Source organism: Carya illinoinensis, chromosome 1 (assembly GCF_018687715.1).
Source record: "Carya illinoinensis cultivar Pawnee chromosome 1, C.illinoinensisPawnee_v1, whole genome shotgun sequence".
NCBI classification, from domain to species: Eukaryota; Viridiplantae; Streptophyta; class Magnoliopsida; order Fagales; family Juglandaceae; genus Carya; species Carya illinoinensis.
In genome coordinates, this window is record NC_056752.1 from 4018292 (window position 1) to 4042633 (window position 24342).

Genomic DNA, 24342 nt, shown 5'->3' on the forward strand with positions numbered 1-24342 from the left:
AATTGTAGGAAAGAACAAGGAAAAACCCAAGTCCAGGTTGGGGACCTCCAGAAAAAAGAGAGAGAAAGGGTTGTAATACTTGATAATTTGTCAGATAACCTCCAATTACATAGCTATGCCCCTATATACTAGGGCAAGAAATAACAAACATAACAAACTCTTGACATGTTTCTAAAATATTGGTGGAAAATAAAAGAACCCAGAAATAATGTCTTAATAGTACTAGGCCCTAACAAGGTAATTATTCTAAAGGCCCAATAGAAGCCCTAAACCAACTCGTCAACTGATGGTCTGAGCCCTAACCTAGTCTCGCCCAAGCCCCCAGTCTTGAAGCCCACGATCCACAACCTTCAATCAAAATTGACCTCCAATACTCAATTTCCCTAATTCCATCTCCTTCCCCGTTTCCTCTCTTCTCCTGCTCCTACTACCGTCGTGCCTCTTCCCTAGTAAGGGCCAGCGGTGTGACATGCTAATAGGAAACTAAATCCTAGAATTATTAGGAAACCGAAAAATAGAGAAGCCCTAAAGATACTGGGGAAAGCCATAAATAAACTAAAATTTACAAGGAATCCTGGTTAACTTGTCCTATATCGCATCATCAAAAATAAAAATAATAACATCCATGCACATTACGGCTACAAAGCTATACAAAAGTAGTTCATTCATTGTTCTTGTTTGTCAAGAAAACTCAACAAAAATCCACTCACAATCCGTCGTGCTACAGGATTCGGAATACCTCGACATAATCGCCCATCAATGTATGCCAGCATGCCTGACAACACAAACTTGCCAACTTCCCATTTCCATAGGAATTTTACCTTCTGGGGGTCATCTTCAGTGGGGCTTGCGGGGACTATTTCTTTATGATTGTCACCGTCTGATTCTCTTTTCCATTTGATGTTTGCCATAAACTTATTTGCTTGCTTTCTCAACATGCGGATTGCAAAACTCACAAATAGGTGTTCACACAACGTCAGCACTGTCGGTCCAATTTTCCATTCCTGTGGCAAAGATTTCCTTGCTTAAGTATTTTAAATGGATGACGGGATGAACGTATGTGCACATTGATCACAACAGGATGAATGAGTTTGAATGCTAATTATAAATTAAATCTACTAGCCAGGCTAAAAAAGAGAGAAATAAGGTAATTAATATAAATGCATAGAAAAATGTGAAGGACGCCAACATTGATGCCAAAAGTGAAACTTCTGTTACAGGTTTACACTTTCTCCTCTCAAGTTTTGGCTCAGTAACCAAGATTTGTCCTGCCGCCACAAAATGAACCATATATATGATGATTATCAGGAAATTCGTGCTCCTACAAGTATAAGAGTTTTTGCCAAGAGATCTTTTAAAGATGCCAGTATTTAATGCATGACATGCACATAATAGCACGTATCTATAAACAAACTGCTCAGATGACATCTTCAACATTAATATCATAAAAAATAATAATAATAAGGTTACGGTTTATGTCTAAACTACCCAAGTTTCACTTAACAGCCTAATGTGAAACGTAAGTTGTAATTTGTGCCCTTGCTAAAATCTAACTACTTAAAAAAAAAGAGGAAACAGAGGCACACATGAATGGATGCAATTACCCTTTCTCGTCGAATATGGTGCAAGGGGTGAGAAGTAGTTGAAGAATCTCCTTTTAACAATGCCTTGCTCATAAGGAATGCTTTCACACGGTCCACAATCTCCTCAATGAGCGAACTGTTTGGGGGTAGGTTTTTCAGGAACACCTGGACACATAATGCGATATGATCAGGAATCGTGAACTTTAAGCAAATCAAATATTTCATAATTAGGCATGCCAGGCATGTCTTTTACTATTAGCCCAATGTACAAGAATCAATAGAAAATGTAAATTCCTTATGATCCAGAATATCCGGATCTACAGTGTTTGGTCTCCACCAAAAAGCATTGCCCTTGGTATTAAGCTGGAGATAAGCAGACTCAAACTGCTGACATCTTCCACAGGGTAAACCACCACCTCCCAGGCCCCCGATTAATTTTACCATAAAGGCAAACGATAGACAATAACTCTCTGGGGAGTGTTACAATATGAACACCAACACCCCAACCTGGAGCCAATGACCCACTAAGACATCCCTGAGCAGCAGTTGAACGGGCAAATGAATAGTTCATTATCTAATGGAATTCTCCATTCCAATACTCCATTGAGAGTTACCAATATTTATCAAATTTGTTCATAGAAATGGAAGGGACGCTATTGGTGCTATCAGTTAAAGGAAACAGAGCCCAACTGCGAGCATTTTACAGGACAGTCATTACAAGATCAAGGTTTCATTTGAAAAATTGATAGCATTTTTATGCAGCCTCGAAAATATTTCCCCCCTTCAATAAATTACCTGATTGTCAATGACTCTGACTCTAAGATATTCTTGTCTATACAGAGTATCCAACATAGCTTGCAGGTATCCTTCAATATATAGCTGTAGTAATCAAAACAACCAATCAGTAATTGATTTCAGAAATAAAGACTTCTAAAAAGTCAAAGAGACCTAGCTTCTTGTAGATACTTAACACATACATATAACGTATACACTACAAAAATAATTTTCAATTATGTTGCACGAATGGAAATGCGCATTAATATTTTACCCTTAAAACCTGGCTCATTATAGTCTGCTTGGTGATTGGGGTCCCATGGTCTTTCGTTAGAAATACCATTAAAAATTCAGAAGGCTGGCTAGCTTACTGGATTAGTTGGTACAACATGTTACCAGCAAAGAGGAATATGTAAACTAAACGTGGCACTAAAGCATCAATAGGGTACGGAGGGGTTATGCAACATAAATAAATATATAATTAAAACAAGAGAGTAACACACTATTACAAAAACTTTCCTGCCACCTAGATTAATGAAAAAAGGTGCACCCCAAAGAAATAGAAACAATTCCCACTAATTATGTCACGTGACATATGTTAAACAGATTTTACCTCATCAACCCCAGGACTGTGATCAAGTTTGATCTTTCGATCTGGACCACCTTCCATCAAAGCAGTTCCTAAAAATGATGGCTCCATAGCCAATTTCAATATTCCTTGACGAAAGCCACTTACCTTAAAAACAACCATGGGCAGCCAGAAAGGCAATGTAAGCAAGCTAATCAAAAAAATATTACAAAATGCTTATTGTGGTACTCAATAGTGGAGAAGATTAATTGCACCATTCCATTAAAACCACTTGTTTCTGATCCTCTCAGAACAGAGTCTGATATTTCAGTTACAGCAGCAAAGAGTACATTAGATCCCGCTGTTCTCAACTGCAGAAAACACATTGATAGTTTTTGTGAGTGCAGAGTCAACAATATCTGATAATTAAATAATATCGAACTTACAGTTTTTTCTAGATCACCAAAGTAGCGTTTTGTCCCAGAGAACCCTTTACCATCAATACACTTACGGATGAGTTTAAATGTACCTGTCCCCAATAGCCAAAGCAGCAGAGAGATATTACAACCAGACCTTCTCAAATAAGATAACATAGAAGTCATGAACGAAGTGTTTGTGTTTGAAATGAGCATCTAAAGAAATTACATGGCATATCATGTTCAAGTGCACATCTTTAGGAAACAGGTATGTCAAAATGACCTAGATCTGAATCTCTTTGATATCTATAAACTTAATGTTAGCAACAGGACAAACTTATAAAAAAAGACGTAGGTAAAAGGACATTACATTTTGAAGTAATATTTCTATAAGATCTAAGAAGAAAGCACATAACTGGAAGCTCACTAAAATCATTAATTGTTCAGGCATAATCGAAATCCCACTTGATGGGCAACCTCTAAAGATAAAAAACTCGGTACTTACTGTCTTCATTCATTTGTAGCATGGATACTTCTAGAGGGGACTCGTATTTGTATCAGAAACAATTTATTTCAGATACTTCCTCATACACAACTGGTAACTCATAAACTAGTCCCAATCACTGAATAACATCTCTGAGCACGGAAATGTATCTGATACTCACAGGATACTCTTGTACGAGTCTCAGATACATCTTCACCAATCCGATATTATCTTTCCCAAAAGTATAGAATTGAAATATATTTATAAATGATAACATAGGAACTGTACGAAGGGACCATGTCAGATGTTTAAACTAAAATATGATTTACCATTGAATGCACGATCATTTTACTCCACATAACCAAAGATATCCAACAATTTAACAAAGTTGATGATTTCTATGTTATATATTTTTTATAAGTATTTCTAAGTTATATATTAGGGGATCCCTATCAAAGCATATCCCACTTTTGGAGAAGAATTTCCAGTGACATATTTGAATTTATATCCGTGCTTCCTAGCAGCTCAGAATATCCAAACTTATTGATATGGCTTAAATATTCACTATTATGAAAAGGGGAACGTAACAATACTAGATTACTTACCAAAATAGAATAAGGATGAGCGAGTGAAAAAAGAGTGGAGAAAAAGTACCTAAAGTTAAACCTGGAAGATTCGTCAATCCACGGGAAGGATCAAAGAAAACATCAAGAGAGGATGAAGACAAATCATCAAATATAGAGACAAAACCCGGTGGAAGCAATGGGCTTCCTTTTGCGATATAGATGGCCCTCATGACATACCTGGATGATCAAATCAATTTTCATTAATGGCTTAACAAGGAAAACACTGAAGGAAAAAAAGGTACACGGAATAATAGGCTTACCATGAATAATGTTGTGCACATCTGATACATAATTCACGCATCGTTATCAGAGCATGGGTAACCAGCACTCCATTGAGCTCAACAACTTTATTTTTTATGGGAGGCACCTAAAGAAGTTGAAAAATGTGGGGGGTCTCAAACGAAGAAAGAATGCGCTTATAAAAGGACAGCATAGAAATGAATCAAGAATTTAAGCGTGACATACCTTTACCACACTATGCAGTAAGGACCTTAAAGTCTCCTGGGCTGAGCTATAACTAGAGAATGATTCCCCAGGAAGAAAATTTGCAAAAATCTACAAAAACAGATACAAAGACAGGGGAGATTCCAAATATTTAACAATATGGAGTAGAGACTCAGAATCACAGTCATGAAGCTAATAAGAAAAAGCATCACACCTTGATTGGATGGATCTCAAAATGGTCAAAGTAAAACTGCCGGCTATGAGAAGTAGAGTCACTGAGAGATGTTCTCCAAAATGGGACGATTCTCATTAATGTCTCCTCATCAAGGTTCAAATCAACTGGCTGTGTAGGACCAAGTCAGAGAATCAGAGCTAGAACAGCTAAATATGCATACAAATGTTATATCAAATCTTTTTCATAGCATTGACAGTGACGATGTGTCAGAAGCATATTATTAATTTTCCTACAAGTGACCAAAAAACAAAAGAAAGGTCAGACATGCACTGCCAGATTTTTACCTGCAAAACTATAGATGAGTATTTTACTTGTATAACATTGGAACTTGCAGAAAGCAGCACAAAATCAACTCTCAGTACACAATCATTTGGGTTGCTATCGTCTAACTGATGCCTGCGAAGCATTGCTGCAAAAGGAGCTCCTACCCACTTCTCCTCTAAAGACAATGACTGGATTGAATACAAGGCACTATTAATATAATAATTTGATGGAAATAATTACCCAAGACCATAAAACTTTACAGAGTTGAAATAATAGGCCTTGTAGGGAAGATATCAAGCATATGGAATCATTACCTGTAAACTGATCTGGTTATATTTGTACCGATCAGTAAATGCAGAATCCAAATTGATATTCCCAAGCCTCGCAATTATGATCGGGGAATAAACTGGCAACTCACTCTCGTCTCCATCCTTCAGAGAAACATAGAATTTTAAATCAAAACTATAAATACCAAGAAAAAAATTATAAAAACTCAAAGTTGAAAGTTGTTCATCGAAAATGAAATTTATGCCATTAGAGCCTGCACTCAGAACAACAATAGAGCATTGTATTCAAAGGCAAAGTCCTATCTGCTATGGCCTTAAAGTGATATGATCAAAATTATTGAAGCAACCTGAACGCTATTGTATGGGCTGGTGCACATTTTCTAAATTATCTTGAGCTATCTATTTAGTCATTTATGCTAGAGAACTGTGTGAATAAAGTATCAACCTCTCAGGTCCAAGCAGTAGTTTATATATAAATGTATATGTGATCATCTATGCCCAAAAAATTATAGTAAAAGAACAAAGGAATCAAAATGACGCAACTACACAAAAAACAAAAAAAAAAATTATGGTTTGGGGGGGAGGAATCGATACACTATCTATAACAGAGAATTGGGCTTACCTGCTTTCCACGTTCAAGTAGGTGGATTGCGAAATGGGAAACTCTTAGTTGAATCTTTGTGCATGATTGAAACACTGCCTCTCCCTTGTGACTACCGGAGATAGAGATTCGTAAAACCCGCGTGGGACCATCTGCATATACTTCGTAACCCACTTCCACCGTCTCCACGCCATTAAATTCACCAAAGTTGTTCCTCTGGTCCCCAGAACTTTTATTAAAAAATAAATTAGATGCCAATCCTCTTTGCTGCCTAAATTTGTAGAAAGGCTTCCATGGTCGTACCTTATCCAAATTAATCTCACGCACAACACTATCTACAAGAATATCAGATGTCATATTTACTTTTATAATCCATAAACCCAGTAATTTATTGAACCTGCAATCTGATTATACAAGTGATACACGTTTATGTTTCATGCACACTTCTAAATGTGTTGCTCCATGTCATTCACAGCAAGGTTCATGGAAGTATGATTCATCAACATGTCCCACAAAATAAAGGAAGAAGGTTTTGTTGGGTGGGAATTTTCAAGTATAAGCCATCAAGTATATTTTCACATTGGTTTAATACTCTTAAACTTTTTTTGACAAGTAAAGATTTTAGGCTTGTTAATTAAAAAAACAAAAATAAAATTAAGCAATCACAGAAAACACCAAGACTTGAGTGGTTCGGCTTAAAAAGCCTACATTCACAATAAAGAAATTCACTAAAACCAAAAGACGAATGGGATTTTTTACCAAAAGAAACTAACTCCCTAACCAGAGACATATCTAATAAAAAGAACACCCTCTTTCTTATTTGCTGCGTGCTGTGGCCCTCTATTCACTTGTGGCTCTCTCAAACCTAAGCCCTCTCTTTTCACTTGTATGAACAAGAAGCCTCTTCTCATATATTTTCTAATAAAGTACTTATAAAAATATATATATATTTTCTAATAAAGTCACCAACTACCAGATATATTAAACACCTAATTCACTCTCAAATCTCTCTTTTTGATACGGTCTTTCCTCAATCTTGCGCATACCTTTAATCAATGGCCCATCATGTCTATATATATTGTTGGCTAAAGAAAGAACACGAATTGTTGCTAAAAACCTATTTTATCTAGGTCTTTTGCCTTGCAAATTGGTGAATTAAATGCACTTGAAGTTGTGCATGTTAATGAAAAAGAAAGGAAGGCAATCCTATAGAGAAATGATGAGAGATTAGAATGTCATGTTATAATACAAAATTTATGCAATCTTATGCCTAATTCAAGCCATGTGTCAATAAATCTCCACCTCGGCTTGAATTCCATCAAATCCGACCATATGAATCTTCTTTTCACTTGTATGAACAAGAAGCCTCTTCTCATATATTTTCTAATAAAGTACTTATAAAAATATATATATTTTCTAATAAAGTCACCAACTACCAGATATATTAAACACCTAATTCACTCTCAAATCTCTCTTTTTGATACGGTCTTTCCTCAATCTTGCGCATACCTTTAATCAATGGCCCATCATGTCTATATATATTGTTGGCTAAAGAAAGAACACGAATTGTTGCTAAAAACCTATTTTATCTAGGTCTTTTGCCTGCAAATTGGTGAATTAAATGCACTTGAAGTTGTGCATGTTAATGAAAAAGAAAGGAAGGCAATCCTATAGAGAAATGATGAGAGATTAGAATGTCATGTTATAATACAAAATTTATGCAATCTTATGCCTAATTCAAGCCATGTGTCAATAAATCTCCACCTCGGCTTGAATTCCATCAAATCCGACCATATGAATCTTCTCCAAACTGTCTCCCCCAAAACCCATTAGGCTATCACAAACCATGAATACCAACCAAGTCCAAGTAATGCTTGAACTATAGGCCTAGAACCTCTAAAGATAGTAGAATGGCTGAACCTGTCAATGTACTATCCAAAGAAAGTAGAGGCCATCAACCATGTTACCTTCCATCAAAACCAACGAATCTTTGCAGACTATGATAACTCCATCTTCACTAGATTACCAATAACAAATGGGAGTTAAAAAAATCAAATATGATACATGCCGAATATCACTTGAGTTCCCACAATCCTGTCATGAATCCCTAAGCGGATTGCAGCAATCCAAACAATCTCACTACTCATTTCGACTTATGTCAAAGCTGAACTACCATGGATCGACTCATAGGCAATAAACCAATCTTTTTCAAATACACAAAATGTACAAACTGAATCAAGGACCCATATAGCTAAAGCGACCTCTAGACATGTTGAATCCAGGAGGGTCTTTAAACCATCAGAACTTACTTTGACGAGGCTAGCTACACTAGCGGAACTCCTTTCCTATTTTTTAACTTCAGCACTCAACCTTATGATGATCAAATTTGCAATAATAGTAACACTTCCTTGTTAGAAAGACTTTTGTTTGAGCCTTCACTAGAGGAATTCTCAACAAATAAACCCTCAATCTGATTTTCACTACTTTTCCCATATATTTTTTTTTTCCCAACTCCTTAGAATTCAAAACAAACTTAACATACCTAAGGACATGATATCCCTATCACACCTCATCAAATTAACAAAATTATCAAAAGGGTCAGGTAGAGAACATCACAAAATTAAGGTCCCGTCCTTATCATCAAGCTTAATATCAAATTCCTCAAACTCATTTTTTTTTTTTATATAAGTAAAAATGTATTAATATCAATAGGCGTAACCAATTACACAGGGTGTATACAAGAGAAAACACCTAGCCCATAATAGAGAGCCCCTAATGAACACAGCCCGAGAGGGAGAAATTAGAAACCTATCCAATAGACACCAAGCCCGAAAGGTACAAAACATGCCTCCCCAAAGCAAAGCAAATCACTGTAACTACCCCAACCCTTGTTTCCCACAAGACTAATACTCCACCCAAATGATCCTACAAGGACGGAGTAAGGCTTCATACTCCTGCCCTCCCTCTAGTCCTCCCTCGACTTGTACTACCTCCGTTTGCATTGTAGTTGATTGCCCAAGAAAGGCGCTTTAACTCCCTACTCTTCTTAAATCTTGATTTTGTGTCAAGTGAGTGACCTGCCTCAATTGCAATGAGTACTAAGTAGTGCTATAAATTGGTTGTCAAATCCTCCACATGTAGTCCCCACACACTACTGTATCTCGTTAACCTTTTGCAAAACCTCAATCCGATGATGAACCAGCTATATTGTTTATCGGAGGAAGAGATACCAAGGGGACAACATCTTCCCCAGACACAGGTCCCAACTGTACACTAGGCCTTAAACATTCCTCCTCACAAGGCACCAATGACAAACCCATATTTGCCCCCCCACAATCTCCTGCATTCAAATCCAGTACCTCCTCAACAACTCCATTGTTACTGTCACAAGATGTCTGAATAGATACTGACAAATTGGTATCTTGCAGCATTGGAGGTTTTGGGTTGTTAGCAAGTCTCAGCAATACATCAAGTTCCTTCAACCCCGGGGTGGGTGTCGTCGTTTCATCGACAAGAACACTAATTGGCGGTGCGCTGCCACCCAGCGACCCTTTATGTACAACTTCGACGAACCCTACATCTCCCTCAGACCTCGGCCTTACACTATTTTCCTCCAACTCCGGCATGGGTGCCATAGTTTCTTCAAGTAGAACACTGACCAAGGGTGTAACACTGACTATCAGCCTTTTGTGTCCCCTATGGCAGAGGGCATTCCATTTCAGCCTTCTCTATGCCAATACCCGATGTAGAACCCACTTTGAATGACCCGATTTTCCTTTTGACCTGCCACACTCTTCTGGATCTGGTTATAGGGACTGGGAGGAAACCGATTTTCCATTTTCCTTTATCTGATTTTAAAAAATTCAGGCCTATCAGGCTCATTTATTATAGCCTTGTTGCCTCTAGCTGAAAGCAAGTCTATTTTCGTAGACAAAAAAGCGACCACTGCATTCAACTTGACAAGCTGGGTTTCCATCTCCTTTAGTGTACTGTGCATCTCTTTTTCAGCCTAACTGCCATACTCCTGCTGGTTTTTAATTGAACTCGTGATAACAGTTTTTCATCGAAATGCTCAAAGAAGGTGTACATTCCTGCATCTTAACTCCCAAACTTTTTGAAACTCCAGACTGTTTCTTTGTCAATTATTTCTTGCAAAACTCCACTTGAAAGACACAACAGAAGTGCACCACACAATTTCTCTTCAAGTTATACTAGATCTTCTTTTGCAATGTTAAGCCCACCTTATCATCTAAAACCATTGCCAAAACTTATTGTTGCAATAAAGCATGCATCTTGATGCACCATAAACTAAAACTATTCTGACCATCAAACTTTTCTAATTCTACTTTGTAGTAGCCATCCCACAAAAGAAGCCTACACTCTTATACCAGTTTGTTGGGATAAACAGAGATATTAAGATAATCAAGAAATAGAAAAAGAAGAACAAAACTCAGCAATCACAAAACCACTAAGATTTAAGTGGTTCAGCTTAAAAAGCCTACATCCATTAATGGAAATTATCAGAAAGAAAATCACCAAAAGCACGTGAATGGTGATAAAATACTCAACCCAATGCCCCAATTTCTACCAAGAGTGACAATTTCTATAATTTTCTCCAATTCATGAGATATCTAAAGAACAAGAACATCCTTTTTTTGATTTTTTGACAAGTGAAAAAATACCTTTTTCAACACTGCAACACTCTTTTATCATGCGGGCCAGTTGATCTCTTAAATTAGAAGTCTCCTTTCTCTTTTCTCTAGAGTGTTGACTTCACTGAAGTGATTGCGTATGAAATGCATATAACACCAAAGCCACACCCAAATCTCGACACACTCAAATCTCTCTTTGCCACGCTATCTTTTCTCAATCTTACGCAGACCTTCAATTAAAGGCCCATCATGTCTATATATATTGTTGGTTGAAGAAAAGAAGACCAACTTGCGGCCAAAAGAACCTATTTCATCCAGGTCTTTTATTTTGTATATATGAATGACAATGAGGCATTGCAGCGTGATGTACTATACCAATATTCATGCACCCTCATCCCTAGTTCAAACCAAATTTCACTAAAACCAGAACAGTCTCACATATGGCACCAACAGTGATACTTCATTCAACCCCAAGGTACAAAAGATCAAACTATGGAATGTTGACAATTTAGAAATATTACCAGTTTTTCGTATGTAAAGGTTTGATTAATCAAGACCTTTTCAGTTTTCACATACGTATGCAGATACGATGCCAAAAAGGGTAATCGACCTTCTAGCTTCTTGGCAGCATCCAGGGAAACCCTTAGATTGCAACAGTGTGGAAGATGGTCCCAATTTGTCTATAGTGGTGTATATGGAGGGAGAGGAATGCAAAAAGCTTTGAAGATCGAGAGCATTCAATGGATGAGTTTAGAAGTTTATTTTTCAGTACTTTACTCCATTAGTCGGTTGTAATTGATTTAACGGCATGTCTTTTCATGACGTCCTCATATTGTTAAACTCGCATGCATAGGCGACGCTCTTGTATATGTCCCGTATACTCAAGCCTTTGTCTATTTTATGCAACATAAAATTTTGTTTACCGATAAAAAAAGAACATATGTATGCTCGAGTAGCATACCTAAGTCCACATGATATACATAGGGCCACAACAAATGGTCAAAAAATCACCTTGATCGATTTTGATGCATAAAAAACAGCATTAACCCTGGGTATAATAGTCTCTAGACCGTAGAGTACTGCTAAGTGATCACTTCTGCATGGAAACTACATTTGGAAATTGATTACCTAGGTGCCACGAAAATCAAACGAAATAAATCTCTCTAGATTTCCAAATTTGCAACAAAAATGTCATATCATACCAGAAAAATTCCTAAACTTTAACAAAGAAAAGCAAACCGGAATTTGAACTATTTACATACACCAAATGCTTGATTTGAACTTCCGTGAAATTTTATTTCTAGAATCCAGATAGTGGCATTAGAAAATCCTGCTATTAGATCTGTAGTGATAGTACAATTGCATGGCAAGGTCACTACAAGAAGTGGCCAGAACAGTATAGACCATGACAACAACCTTGACTCCATTCAACAGTTATCTTCCAAGAGATATGAAGCTCTATAAGCTTCATCTCAAAGTTGAATACCAGAGAGAAAATACAAATAGTGGGACCTAAGTGTTAAAAAACTCTCAAGCATCAATGAAAATTGAGATTCTCTTCAGTACCCCTTTTTTCTTTTAACAAAACAGAAATATCACTTAAGGTTTGTCACTCAAATGGGTGTAAATAGAGCAGTAATACTATTGCAATTTAAGATAAACAAAAAGAATCTAACTAGTTTAATTTTCCAATTCTCTATTATATCGAGCCATTACTCTGATTCTTTGTATTGCATACGGCATTAGTCCAATCCATTGTATTGTATACAACATTAGTCAATCCTTTGTAGAGACATACTCTTATCTACGAAACCAAAGAGATTAAAACTATATTGATACACACAAAATCTTGCGTTTCAGCATCTACACGTATACATAAAACACAGAACTCTGACATCACACCACATCCAACATTATTAAAGATTGATGCCCACATTTTGAAGAAACGATTATCCATATACCGTAGTATTCTACCTGATATATACACAACCGTGAGATGGAAAACTACTTGCCTGTTAAAAATGAAAAACAGATCAAGCTTTTTTTTTTTTCCTTTTATAATAATTAAGTCAAGTTGATTCTGCAATAGAGATGAGCAATGCCGAGAGCTAAGAATCTCCTAAACGAGTCACATATATGTATAATATTTTATTAAAAGTTGCATAGATAACTTTTACGGAACACAAGCATGCAATGCTAAGATGGATTGCCCGAGTAACATGATATGGAGCTGTTTCAGAAATCCAAGGTGACGTATGTCTCCACCATAGTGATTAATCATTCTAAACTTCATTCTTAACCAAATTATCATGAATAATTTTCTCAAAAAAAGGTCATGAAAGAACCAAATTAATAGGATAAAGTGAGTAACGTATAAGAGATCGATGATTACCACTGATTTGGACAACCAGTTTATGTGGAAGAGTCAAATCATCCCAGACATAATTCACACTACGGCTGGGTTCTAGAATCTCTGTCTCTATTGATTCCTGCAAAATTTCCAAGTGAAAATAAAAATAAAAAATGTAAATTACACCAATCTCTCTCAAGCTACAACCCAACTTGAAATTACCATCAAACTATCAATTTTGGCAATAACCCCCTCAAACTTCCAAAACATTGTAATCCACCCCGTGTAAAAAATTGGACATAAACACCCTTGATAAAAAGATTAAAATGGCTAAAAATAAAAACAATAATAAAAAAAAATGAATCAAAGTTAAAGAATTCAATAATCATTCTATAACAAAAAATAAAAAACTTCTTTTAAAAGCTTTCTTCACTTTTTAAACTTCATTTACTTTTTTGTTTTTTTTAAAGTGTACATTTTTTAAGTTGATAGGTATTTTGACTTTTTTTGACAAATTTAAAGGTAGTTTTGTCTTTTTAAGGGAAATGAGGTCCATCTCACAATTTCCAGGTAGTTTGAGATAGGGGTGGGCGGCGGGTCACCCACCCTTGCCCTAGCTTGACAAGCCGCCTGCCTAAGTGCTGGTGCCGCCGCCTCCCCCTGGGGGGGGGGGGGGGGGGGGGGGGGGGTGTGGTGTACCCCACCCACCCGCATAATATATATATAAGCATTTTTTTTTCTTAAATCCAGCATATAAAAACTCAAAACCCTAAAAATCTTTCTCCACCCACGGCCAAGCTATGGAAGTGGGTCACAGCCAAGTCGTGGTCTACAACTATATGACCCACAATGACGGCTTGGTCATGGGTCTCTACTCAAAGAACCACAACTGTGGCCATGAATCTATGAGTTTTAAGACACAACCTTTGTTGTGAGTCAATGAGTTGGGTCTCTGTGTTTCTCTGCACAAATATGTAGAATTGTACATATATATGAGATTTTTTGTTGATTTTGTGCAATTATTTGATGGAATCGCGATTTTGGATCTTTGTGCTTCTGTGCACAAATATGTAGATCTATGCATCGATCTGAGATTTTTTGTTGATTTTATGTGATTATTGGATGGAATCGCGATTTTGTGCTATGGATGTACAATTATTGTGTTTTGGTATTCTGTTGGTGGACGGGTGGGTGGACAGACGGTGGTGTCAATCCGCCCACCCAGCAAGTGGATGCGGACAGTCAAAGATGTGGGCAGGGATGGGGTCAATATAGCCACCCCGACTAGGCGGGGACAGGGTGCTGGGGGGTGGGTAGCACCACTTGTTTGAGAGGACAATTGCCAAAATTGATAGTTTGGGGTGCGATTGCAAATTGGATGATATTTTGAGGGGGACTATGTACTTTTTCCCCTAAAAAATACAGAAAATTAACATGCAGATTACATTTCCAATCTGCACCAACTAGATTAGAAGATGATAAAAAAGGAAAACGGAACAACAGCACAACCTTTTGGTAGTAAGTTATAGCTACATCTTGCAAGCAATTTTCAATTCGATATGGTAGACTGACATCTGGAGGTTTCTTGAAGTGCAGAACAAGAGAAGAACCTTCTTCTACGACATGAACAGCTGCAAATTCTGTTATATGTACTGCTGCTGCAGTGGATTGATTTGATTTGTTTTTCCTGAACTTCAGGAAAAAGCGTCCTAAGGAAGCAATACAAACTGGCCCTGACCAATTAAGTTCAGAATCATTCAATTGAAACTGGATGTATAGTAACAAGTCATCATTAGCATTTCTGTGCTTTCTAATAAAATTCTCAAATAAACTGAACTCTGTCCCCTTGCTAACTCCATTCCGCAGCTGTAAAGTTATTCTCTGTTTGCTGCTAACACAGATCATGCCTGTCATGTCATCCTTCATAGAGACAGAAAGCAAGGGAGGGAAGGATAAGAACATGCATAACAGAAATCTACACGGACGTGAGCTCAAGCAAAAGGCACCTCCACTAATATATTGAGAGCAAACCTGTAAATGACATTGACGGACAGTGATACTTTCATCTGATTCATTTAATACAACATAACGTGGGACCATGGTCACATATTGAGATGGCAAATCTACTTTACTTGAAAGTGGCCCCATGGACACCCCAAGCTTTGTAGTAGATTTGACTCCAGATCCTTCTTCTACTTCCAAGCTTATCTCTGTAAGACCTGATAATGCATCCAAGTCTAGTAGTGACTCTGATGCACAGTCTTCTAACAATTTGAGCTGCACTTTGTTAGATCTAGCAACAGAGGGTACATAAGATGACCATAAGACAGAATTGGAATGCTTATAAAGTCTATCAAACTTTAGGGCATACGTAGAAAAAATGGAACTCACACATTCATAAAACCATTGTGAATAAATTAGCTTACTTTAATAACCATGATTTAATTGACTTTGGAGGCACAAGTAATCCCAACTCCAGAGGTATGTTGGAACCAGACTTCCCAGCTTCATCCCTGCATATACATATATTTATGGGTATCAAGATAGTCAGCAACCTAGAGTGATGCTCAAATTTAACTAATCTCAAATGCAGTGACTACCTTGATAGAGGCTTCTTATCAGGTGGAAAGAAATAAAGAGAAAAATCAGTATCATTTTTCAGGGCATATGATGTAAAAATAGCAGCCTGCAAGTAAATACCAAGATAAGATTTCCAACAAGGCATCTAATTTACACAATGAACCAAGTAGAAATAATTAGGAAATATATGTACAAGTTATTCAGTATCCAAAAGAGTGATAAATAGGCAGAAAGCACCCATCCAATTTTAATGTTGATGCTCTTTTGATCACAAAAATATCAAGTGAACACTAAAAGCAAATGTTGCTGTAGCATAACCTCTAATATGCCTCGGTCCCCTCGAGACAATCTTAAGGTAGCACGATACTTTCCACCACCAAAATCCAGATCAATGTCCAGATGATGGGCATCAATTTTCTGCTTTTGTAACTTTTTGACCCAATCACCACTATTCACTGGTTTGCAGCTTGTATCAAAAGCAGTTAAAGTGACAGTGAAGAAAATAATGGCAGGATTAGCATAAAGATCACATGTTGAACCACATGATATGGTTGCTTCTTTCCCGATGTTTTCATAGCCACGAGTTGTACATAAATCTGCACAAGGAAAAGTGATAAATGGTTATGAGCCCAATCAGTAGTAAACTGAGAAATATTTATCAGTCCATGAATTTCAGCTTACCTGTTTCACTCAAAACAACATAAATCTCTGTGTGTAATAAATTGGACACCTGTATGGTCGGAAGAAGAAAAATTTCCTTTTGTTCTCGTAAAGCAACGGGTAAATCCCTATTTTTAAACCCATCTCTGAATGTATCAGAAGATACGACAGGCACATCTCTTCCAATCCTCTGAATCAAAAAATGAATGCTTGCAACATCTGAACCGTTGGATTTGAGAACACAGCATGCTGTACTGAAGGAACATTTTGCAGATCCAACAAATAAAGCCTTTCGGACTCTATAGCTTAATTGACCCAAAATTCCAGAGAGACGAACTGCCTTCCCACCTTCAAGATCATCTGACCACTCCACTGAAAGGGAATCCTTAGAATTTGTTGAGCCATCTGAAAATTCAGGTCTGAAGGAAAATAAGAAGTTACCTGCACATCAGTGGTCAACGAGGCTGATTTCAGGCAATAATATAATTATCAATTAAACTTCTACTATCAATCTTGAAAAATTATTGTGTCATTTTGGTCAGCAGCAAGATAAAAACTCTAGACCTTACCCCCCCTCCTCCAACAAAACCTTCTTTTCACAGTCACCTTCAATCTTTTGCCAGTGTGCTACACCAACTTTGGAATCTCCCAATATTTGTTTGTCATTTTTTTTGAAATACTATTATTAAATTGTGCAGATTCCTTAAATTCTATAACTAAGGTGCATATATGAACTTTTCCATCTCAAGACCACAACTAGGACTCACCAAGAAAAAGAAAACGACCATAAACTTGGACAATAAGCTCAAACCTTTCCACCTAATATGACTACAAACCTTTTTTGTTTCAAGAGCACATTTGTGTGAGCCATCACAAAAGGTATCACTTGCTGCACCTAAGAAACCCTTCTCTTGGCCAATAATAATCTAATAAGCACCTTTTTTCTTAATGGCTTTTCCACCTCCCACTAATATTCATAGACGATTTTTTTTGGTCAAAGATAAATATTATTGCATGTGAATTCAGGTGTGCCTGATAAACATCAATACTCTAGTGCATTTCTCCGAGTCAATAAAAATTGGTTTTTGAACAAGAAAACACTTGTTTTGATTCTACAAATTGTCCTTTTGAACTAAAAGCAAACTTCTTGCACAAATGGTAACTTTGTGCATAATTTACTTTTTTTTGTAAGTACATTGTGTATACATTCATTCTCAATATATACATACTCTTTATAACGTAAATATAACTATTGCCCATGAATCTACATGAGAAATTAAGCAAAGATGCCAATTGGCGTATGAGCCATTGGCTAGACATAGCACCATTTGATAAAAAGGAAGTGATTTTTCACATAACTTCTCTTTAAAACACAAGCAAACATATGTCACTTTATAACAGTCACATTTTTCCCTTCAATTTTAAAGATATTTGATATTTTGGATCACATGAGACTCCAGATGCACTTCTCCAAGTTCAATCCATGCCTGACCAGTCACAACACCCAAAAGAGGAAAAGAAAATTATCGCCATAATTCAAATTCAAGGAGTAGCATCATCATTTACATGACAACATCTACGTAGATTAAAGGATCACATACACGCAAACAAATTGGAGCTTCAAATCTACATTGACATCCACTAGAGATATGTGCTTCTGAAGTGACAAGACACATTTATCCATAATTTTAACCACTGGGTAAAAGTCAAACCACTTGCTAAAGAACAGACTGACAATGATGACCAAAAAAAGGGAAGAGATAGAATAGTGGAAAGAAGTATGAATGACTTGGAAAATTTGGAGTTTGGATAGACTCAAAGAACTGGAGTTCCAATGCATACCAACACTTATAGATACCAGTGCCTTCTTTAATCCACCTGACAAACTTACAGCATCAAACATGGCCACGGAATCGTCAATTGTTTCTCCCGATTTTAGCAATGCAGAAGCAATCTCATTGTCATTATGTTCCCGTCGTTGAAATCGTAACTCCATAGCGAATCCAGTTTCATTATGTATTCTTGTCAAAGAAGAAACTACAATTGACAATCCATCCTACAGAGAAAAGGAATCAACAAAATGAGGCAAATCATGAACTTAATAAAATACAGAAGTGCAAATAAATTTGGGAAAATACCTCAGATTTTCTTGAAATGTCAACTACTAGAAAAGGCCCAGGGTATGTTTTTGAATCTGTTCAAAGAAATAACGGTATAAGCTAAGCCCAAGAATATTTTATATGATCTAATGTTGAAATCTTTTGTACAAATTGGGAAACTCGAATTCATAAATCAGCCAATCAAGATAAGAAGATTAAGAAGCCAAGGAAGCTCATCTCAAGCTGATCCGCCCAATCCGATGTCCTTTTGTATCTCATGTTACATGGGCTCTTACAAATTTTCACTTTCTTATTTCATAGTAATTAACAAATAGAAGTCCAGCCTACTCCCCCCCCCCCCCCCCCCCCCAAAAAACAAAAAACAAAAAAAATTCTCAAATTTCAAAATGAACAAGATTAAATCATAAAATAGAAAGCAATTGGTCAAATAAAATTTTAACTAGGAATTTTTTTTTTTTTTTTTTTTTTTTTTAAGTTTACACAACGTCATACACATAGAGTGAAATACAACATACTATCCTCAAAGTTAAAAATGCTGTGGCACTAATTTTGGTCGCCAAGTTCATAAAAAATCAACCCCATGTTGCACTTTGTCAAGTCATAAAAAGGTATAAATTTAAAAATAAAATAAAATTGAAGTACAAACATCATTAACACCTTTAACAAATTCATTGACACTCTTCTCATGCTGCCTTTAAATATAAGAATCTTTCGAACAACTAAAGTGATGAGATGTTCGATCTAACATACAAATACCAGAATGCACGCTACACCTAAAGGGCATATGGCTGGCTGTAAAAACCAAAGATATTCAATGACATTGTAAACAATGGACAAACATACCTTCGACCGACATTATTCGTGTCCTGCAGGCGAGTGCTTGAGCTTCTAAAAGCGAAATGCGAATGGGAGAAGTTTTGAGGGATCCAAGATTGGCAAGTTGAAGTGAAACAACTGATTTGATTTCTGGAGATTGGTTGGCTATACCTGAGTTCCTTGATAAGATCAATTGCTCAATCAATCAATAAATCACAGAGCAATCCAAATTGAGTTAGTTTATGTATGATGCAAATACATGCATACAAGCAAGTTTTAAGTGTAAATGACCCCCCTAAAACTAAGAATCTCTAACAATCAAATATATTTTTTGAGGATCAAATTCTATTACACTGCTAATACTTGAAAACTCTAGTCCATTCTGGCTAAAAATTATTTTGGAAAGACCTGTCATATTTTGATGTTAAAGTACCCACAAACACACATATGTTTACCTCAAGCAAGCATGTATATATGAGTGCATGAAACTAGAGGAAACAACAAGCAGGTTATTGCATAAAAGCACATTTCAAGCAGCAGCATCAAATTAGCAATCAGATTTCCCTTATTTATTAAATGTGTAATCAGAATAAGACTCTATTATTCCTCTTCATTCATAGAGGATAGACAGCGAATCAAACCAAAAGGGAAATAAAAACCAAGTAGTTCAAAATTTTCTTCACAAAAGAAATGTGGTCTCAAATGGATAGCCATTGTCATCTAACAGATATGATAACACATGAATAATGGGCCCAGATGGGACATTTTATCTGATTGGTGATTATTAAAAGTTAGGTCCTCAGAGAAGTTACTGCAAAGCGCAAGAACAACAAATACGACACCTACTCTAATTTTGGCCCACCTCATATACATGAAGATGCATGATTGCTATATTTTGGGAAGGTACCTTAAAAAAACAGAAGCCGACTGATTTCTAGCTATTGATAAACTTTGCTCATTGTAGAATTGACAAAGAAGGTTTAAGCCTGATTGGTTCTCTACCTGTTCCAGAAAAAGAGATGTTTAGGATTCATCATAAATGCTCACATGAATAAAGGAGAGAGAGAAAAAGAGAATGAAGTGCCAAAAAATATAATCTAACTAATATGATGGTGATCAAATTTTTTCGTTGATGAGGAATCCCGGAGACCATGCAAACACTACATGTCATTTATCCAATTAAACCCCAAACCCATGCAACGCGTTCCCATCACATAGATCAAGTAAGGCCTGGTTTGAAAACAAACCATCTCAACTCAACTCATCTCATCATTACAACTTTCTCAAATCCCCATACAAAATAAAATAAAAAATTCAACTTTTTCCAATCCCAAAACAAAAATAAAATAAATAATTCAACTTTTTCAAATTCCAAAATAAAAATAATATTAAAAAAATATACTAACAATATTTTATTCAACTTTCAACTTTAATCTCAACTCATTTGTGAAAACAAACGAGGCCTAAATCATCGGCTTTTCATTGATGGAACGTGGCCCATAAAAATTGTTTGCACCTGTAGAAACATATGGGAAAGATCTTGATGATTTCATTGATGTACAAACATATACCCTCACACACTTATACTAATTACAAACATGTCCTCTAACACTCCCCCTCAAGCTGGGGCATATTTATCATATAAACCCAGCTTGAAACAAATAAGTTTTAACCAACTCCAACACAAAGACTCAGTAAACACATCTGCGAGTTGATCGGCAGACTTCACAAAAGGTATAGCAATATCACCACTTAGTATCTTATCTCGAATGAAGTAACAATCAATCTCTATATATTTAGTTCTCTCATAAAACACAGGATTAGAGGCAATATGCACTGCGGCTTGATTATCACAAAATAACTGAAAAGGGGTAGGAGCTGGAAACCCAATCTCTTGAAGAAAATGTTGCAACCATGTCAACTCACTAGTAGTGTGAGCCATTGCCCTGTATTCGGCTTCTGCACTAGACCGAGCTACTATTGCTTGTTTCTTACTCTTCCATGTAACCAAGTTACCTCCTACAAAAGTACAATATCCAGTAGTAGATTTTCTATCTAAAGGGGATCCTACCCAATCAGCATTTGAAAAGACTTTAACCCTAAGATGTTTATTTGGTCAATACAGTAATTCAAGGTCAGGAGCTCGCTTAAGATAACAAAGAATATGAATTACAGCATCCCAATGTGAGACCCTAGGCGTTTGTAAAAATTGACTCAATACACTCACTGCATAAGAGATGTCTGGTCTAGTGATAGTGAGATAATTCAATTTCTCAACAAGTCTTTGATACCTACCTGTATCTCCGAACAACTCCCCTTCATCTTTCAAGAATTTACGATTTGCATCCATAAGAGTGTCAATAGGTCGTGCACCCAATCTGCCAATTTCTTCCAGAAGATCAAGTACATATTTCCTTTGAGATAAGTTGATACCCTCTTTAGATCTACTGACTTCAATTTCAAGGAAATATCTAAACTTGCCCAAGTCTTTTGGCTTAAACTGATCATGTAAACATTGTTTCAGCCTAGCAATTCTAGCAGAGTCACTCTCAATAATTACAATGACGTCCATATATACAACCAACAAAATGTGACCTGCATCACTATGTAGGTAAAATACCGAATGATCTGTTTGGCATCTACGAAAACCAAATAACAATACAACATAAAAAACTTCCCAAACCATACTCGAGGAGATTGTTTCAAACCATATAATGTCTTTTTTAACTTGCAAACAGTACCTCGATACTCCCTCTGAGCAGCAAACCCAGGTGATTGCTCCATATAAACTTCTTCATGCAAGTCACCATGTAGAAATGCATTCTTAACATCCAGTTGAAATAAGGGCCAGTCTAAATTAGTAACTAAAGAGATCAACACTCGAATAGGAGAGATTTTGGCAACCGGGGAGAAAGTCTCCTTGTAATCAATGCCATATGTTTGAGTGTAACCCCTAGCAACCAAGCGGGCTTTCAGACATTCCACCGAACCATCAAGATGAAATTTGATTGTATATATCCATTTACAGCCAACAGATTGCTTACCAGGTGATACTGGAACAAGATCTCATGTCTCATCATGGTGAAGGGCATCCATTTCATTTTTCATAGCTGTCCTCCATTCCGGATCAGATAAAACATCCTGAACTATCTTAGGAACAGAAAGTTTTAAAAGTTGAGATGTAAAACATGAGAATGAAGAAGATAAGGCATAATATGAGACAAATTGACCAATCGGATGTTGAGTAACACAAGATCGAACACCTTTGCAAAAAGCAATAGGTGAAGAGACTGAAGTACTAGGTAACTCAGGATCCGAAGATGGAGACACAGTTGGTGAAGGCATGGAAGCTGGTAGCCGCGAGCGACGCGAGTAAACCTGTAAAGTAACTGGGGGAGGGGGTGGAGAAGGAAGACCAGCGACAAGAGGAGAAAGTGTAAAAGTAGGTAATGGTAGAGGATCACACTCAACACTCGAAACTGTGTCAAAAAAATAGGGTATGAACTCAAAGAAGGTAACATCAGCACTTGTGAAGTAGCATCTAAGAACAGGACTATAACATCAATATCTTTTTTGAGTCCAAGAATAACCAACAAAAAAATACTTTGTAGAACATGGATCAAGCTTATCAAAACCTAGGCTAAAGTTATGAACATAGCAAACACACTCAAAGATTTTTGGAGTAAGGGTAAATGGTGGAGATGAAGGAAATAAGATGGAGAAATGGGAGGAACTATCGAGAAATAATGAAGGCATACAGTTAATAAGGTGACAAGCAGCAAGAACACCATCACTCTAAAATTGTTCAGGAACATGCATGTGCAGTAAGAGTGCTCTGGTTACATCTAACAAATGACGACTTTTGCGTTCAGCCACCCCATTCTGTTGGGGTGTATAAGAACATGAAGTTTGATGAAGCAAAGGCACTAGATAGATATTCTTTAGCATTATCAGAAAGCAACACCTGAACCCTTTTGTTAAATTGAGTTTTAATTTCTTTCCAAAATACTTTGAATATGGAAAGAAGTTCAGATCTAGCTTTCATCAGAAACACCCATGTCACACAAGAGTAGTCATCAATAAATGTGACAAAATACTAAAATGTGTTTGATTCAATGTTGATTGGTCCCCATATATTATAGTGAACCAATTCAAAAGGACTCGAGGCTCGTTTATCAACTCGAGGTATAAACGACACACTATGATGTTTACTAATTTGACATGCTTCACAAGGGAGACACATTTCCTAGATTCCTGACCTGATGCTTCAAAAGGGAAAAAGCAGGGCAACCAAGACAACAATGCCATTCATAAGCAGATGATGAGGATGTAAGGGCTTGAGTGGGTGACTATTTAACATCAAGATAATACAAGCCATCAACTTCATGCCCCGTATCAATCTTATTTCCTGTCTTGAGATCCTAAACGACACATGAAGAGGGATAAAAGGTTAATGAACATTGAAGACGTTGAGTAATTTTACTAATGGACAGCAAACTAAAGGGACAACTAGGAGCATATAAAACAGATGACAATGATATAAAGTTAGTGAGCTTAATGGATCCAATGCCTATAACTTTAACAATAAAAAACCATTAGCGAGAGTAACACTTTTTTAATATGTCACAGTATCTAACTTAGATAAGACAGAGGATAGACTAGTCAGATGTTCATTAGCTCCTGAATTAATGATCCACGGGTGAGGCAAGACATGCGGATGCTATACCTGAGTGGGTAAGAGTAGTTGTGGAAGATAAAGCCCGTGTGTGACCCAAAAACCGCTCATACTCATCCTTCGATATACTAATCATATCTGGAGCTAGGTTAGAGTTCGTTGACTATGCTGTAGCATCTTGGCAGATGGCCCAATTGGCAAACCCAG

The 24342-nt window shown here is 36.7% G+C and overlaps 1 protein-coding gene across 3 annotated transcripts in view; it reads right to left on the minus strand.

Moving 5' to 3' along the window:
• Positions 1–532: 532 nt before the first annotated feature.
• The window catches only part of LOC122306512, a 49878-nt gene continuing 26068 nt past the window's right edge, over positions 533–24342 (minus strand). For 2 of the 3 annotated variants that reach the window (XM_043118943.1, XM_043118941.1), the window contains 24 exons: positions 20368–20462; positions 19488–19639; positions 18663–18718; positions 18367–18580; positions 16546–16965; positions 16183–16460; positions 15885–15970; positions 15711–15797; positions 15316–15577; positions 14794–15204; positions 13327–13423; positions 6304–6617; positions 5709–5825; positions 5415–5582; positions 5110–5238; positions 4917–5006; positions 4712–4818; positions 4480–4628; positions 3372–3454; positions 3201–3296; positions 2971–3093; positions 2379–2462; positions 1605–1748; positions 533–1004 (listed from right to left, as the gene is read on the minus strand). In XM_043118943.1, the coding sequence (XP_042974877.1) occupies positions 666–1004; positions 1605–1748; positions 2379–2462; positions 2971–3093; positions 3201–3296; positions 3372–3454; positions 4480–4628; positions 4712–4818; positions 4917–5006; positions 5110–5238; positions 5415–5582; positions 5709–5825; positions 6304–6617; positions 13327–13423; positions 14794–15204; positions 15316–15577; positions 15711–15797; positions 15885–15970; positions 16183–16460; positions 16546–16965; positions 18367–18580; positions 18663–18718; positions 19488–19639; positions 20368–20462 (4101 nt within the window). In that variant the 3' untranslated portion in view covers positions 533–665. Of the gene's footprint in view, positions 1005–1604; positions 1749–2378; positions 2463–2970; positions 3094–3200; positions 3297–3371; positions 3455–4479; positions 4629–4711; positions 4819–4916; positions 5007–5109; positions 5239–5414; positions 5583–5708; positions 5826–6303; positions 6618–13326; positions 13424–14793; positions 15205–15315; positions 15578–15710; positions 15798–15884; positions 15971–16182; positions 16461–16545; positions 16966–18366; positions 18581–18662; positions 18719–19487; positions 19640–20367; positions 20463–24342 lie in introns of those variants that run through there. The other variant, XM_043118950.1, reaches the window with a different exon arrangement.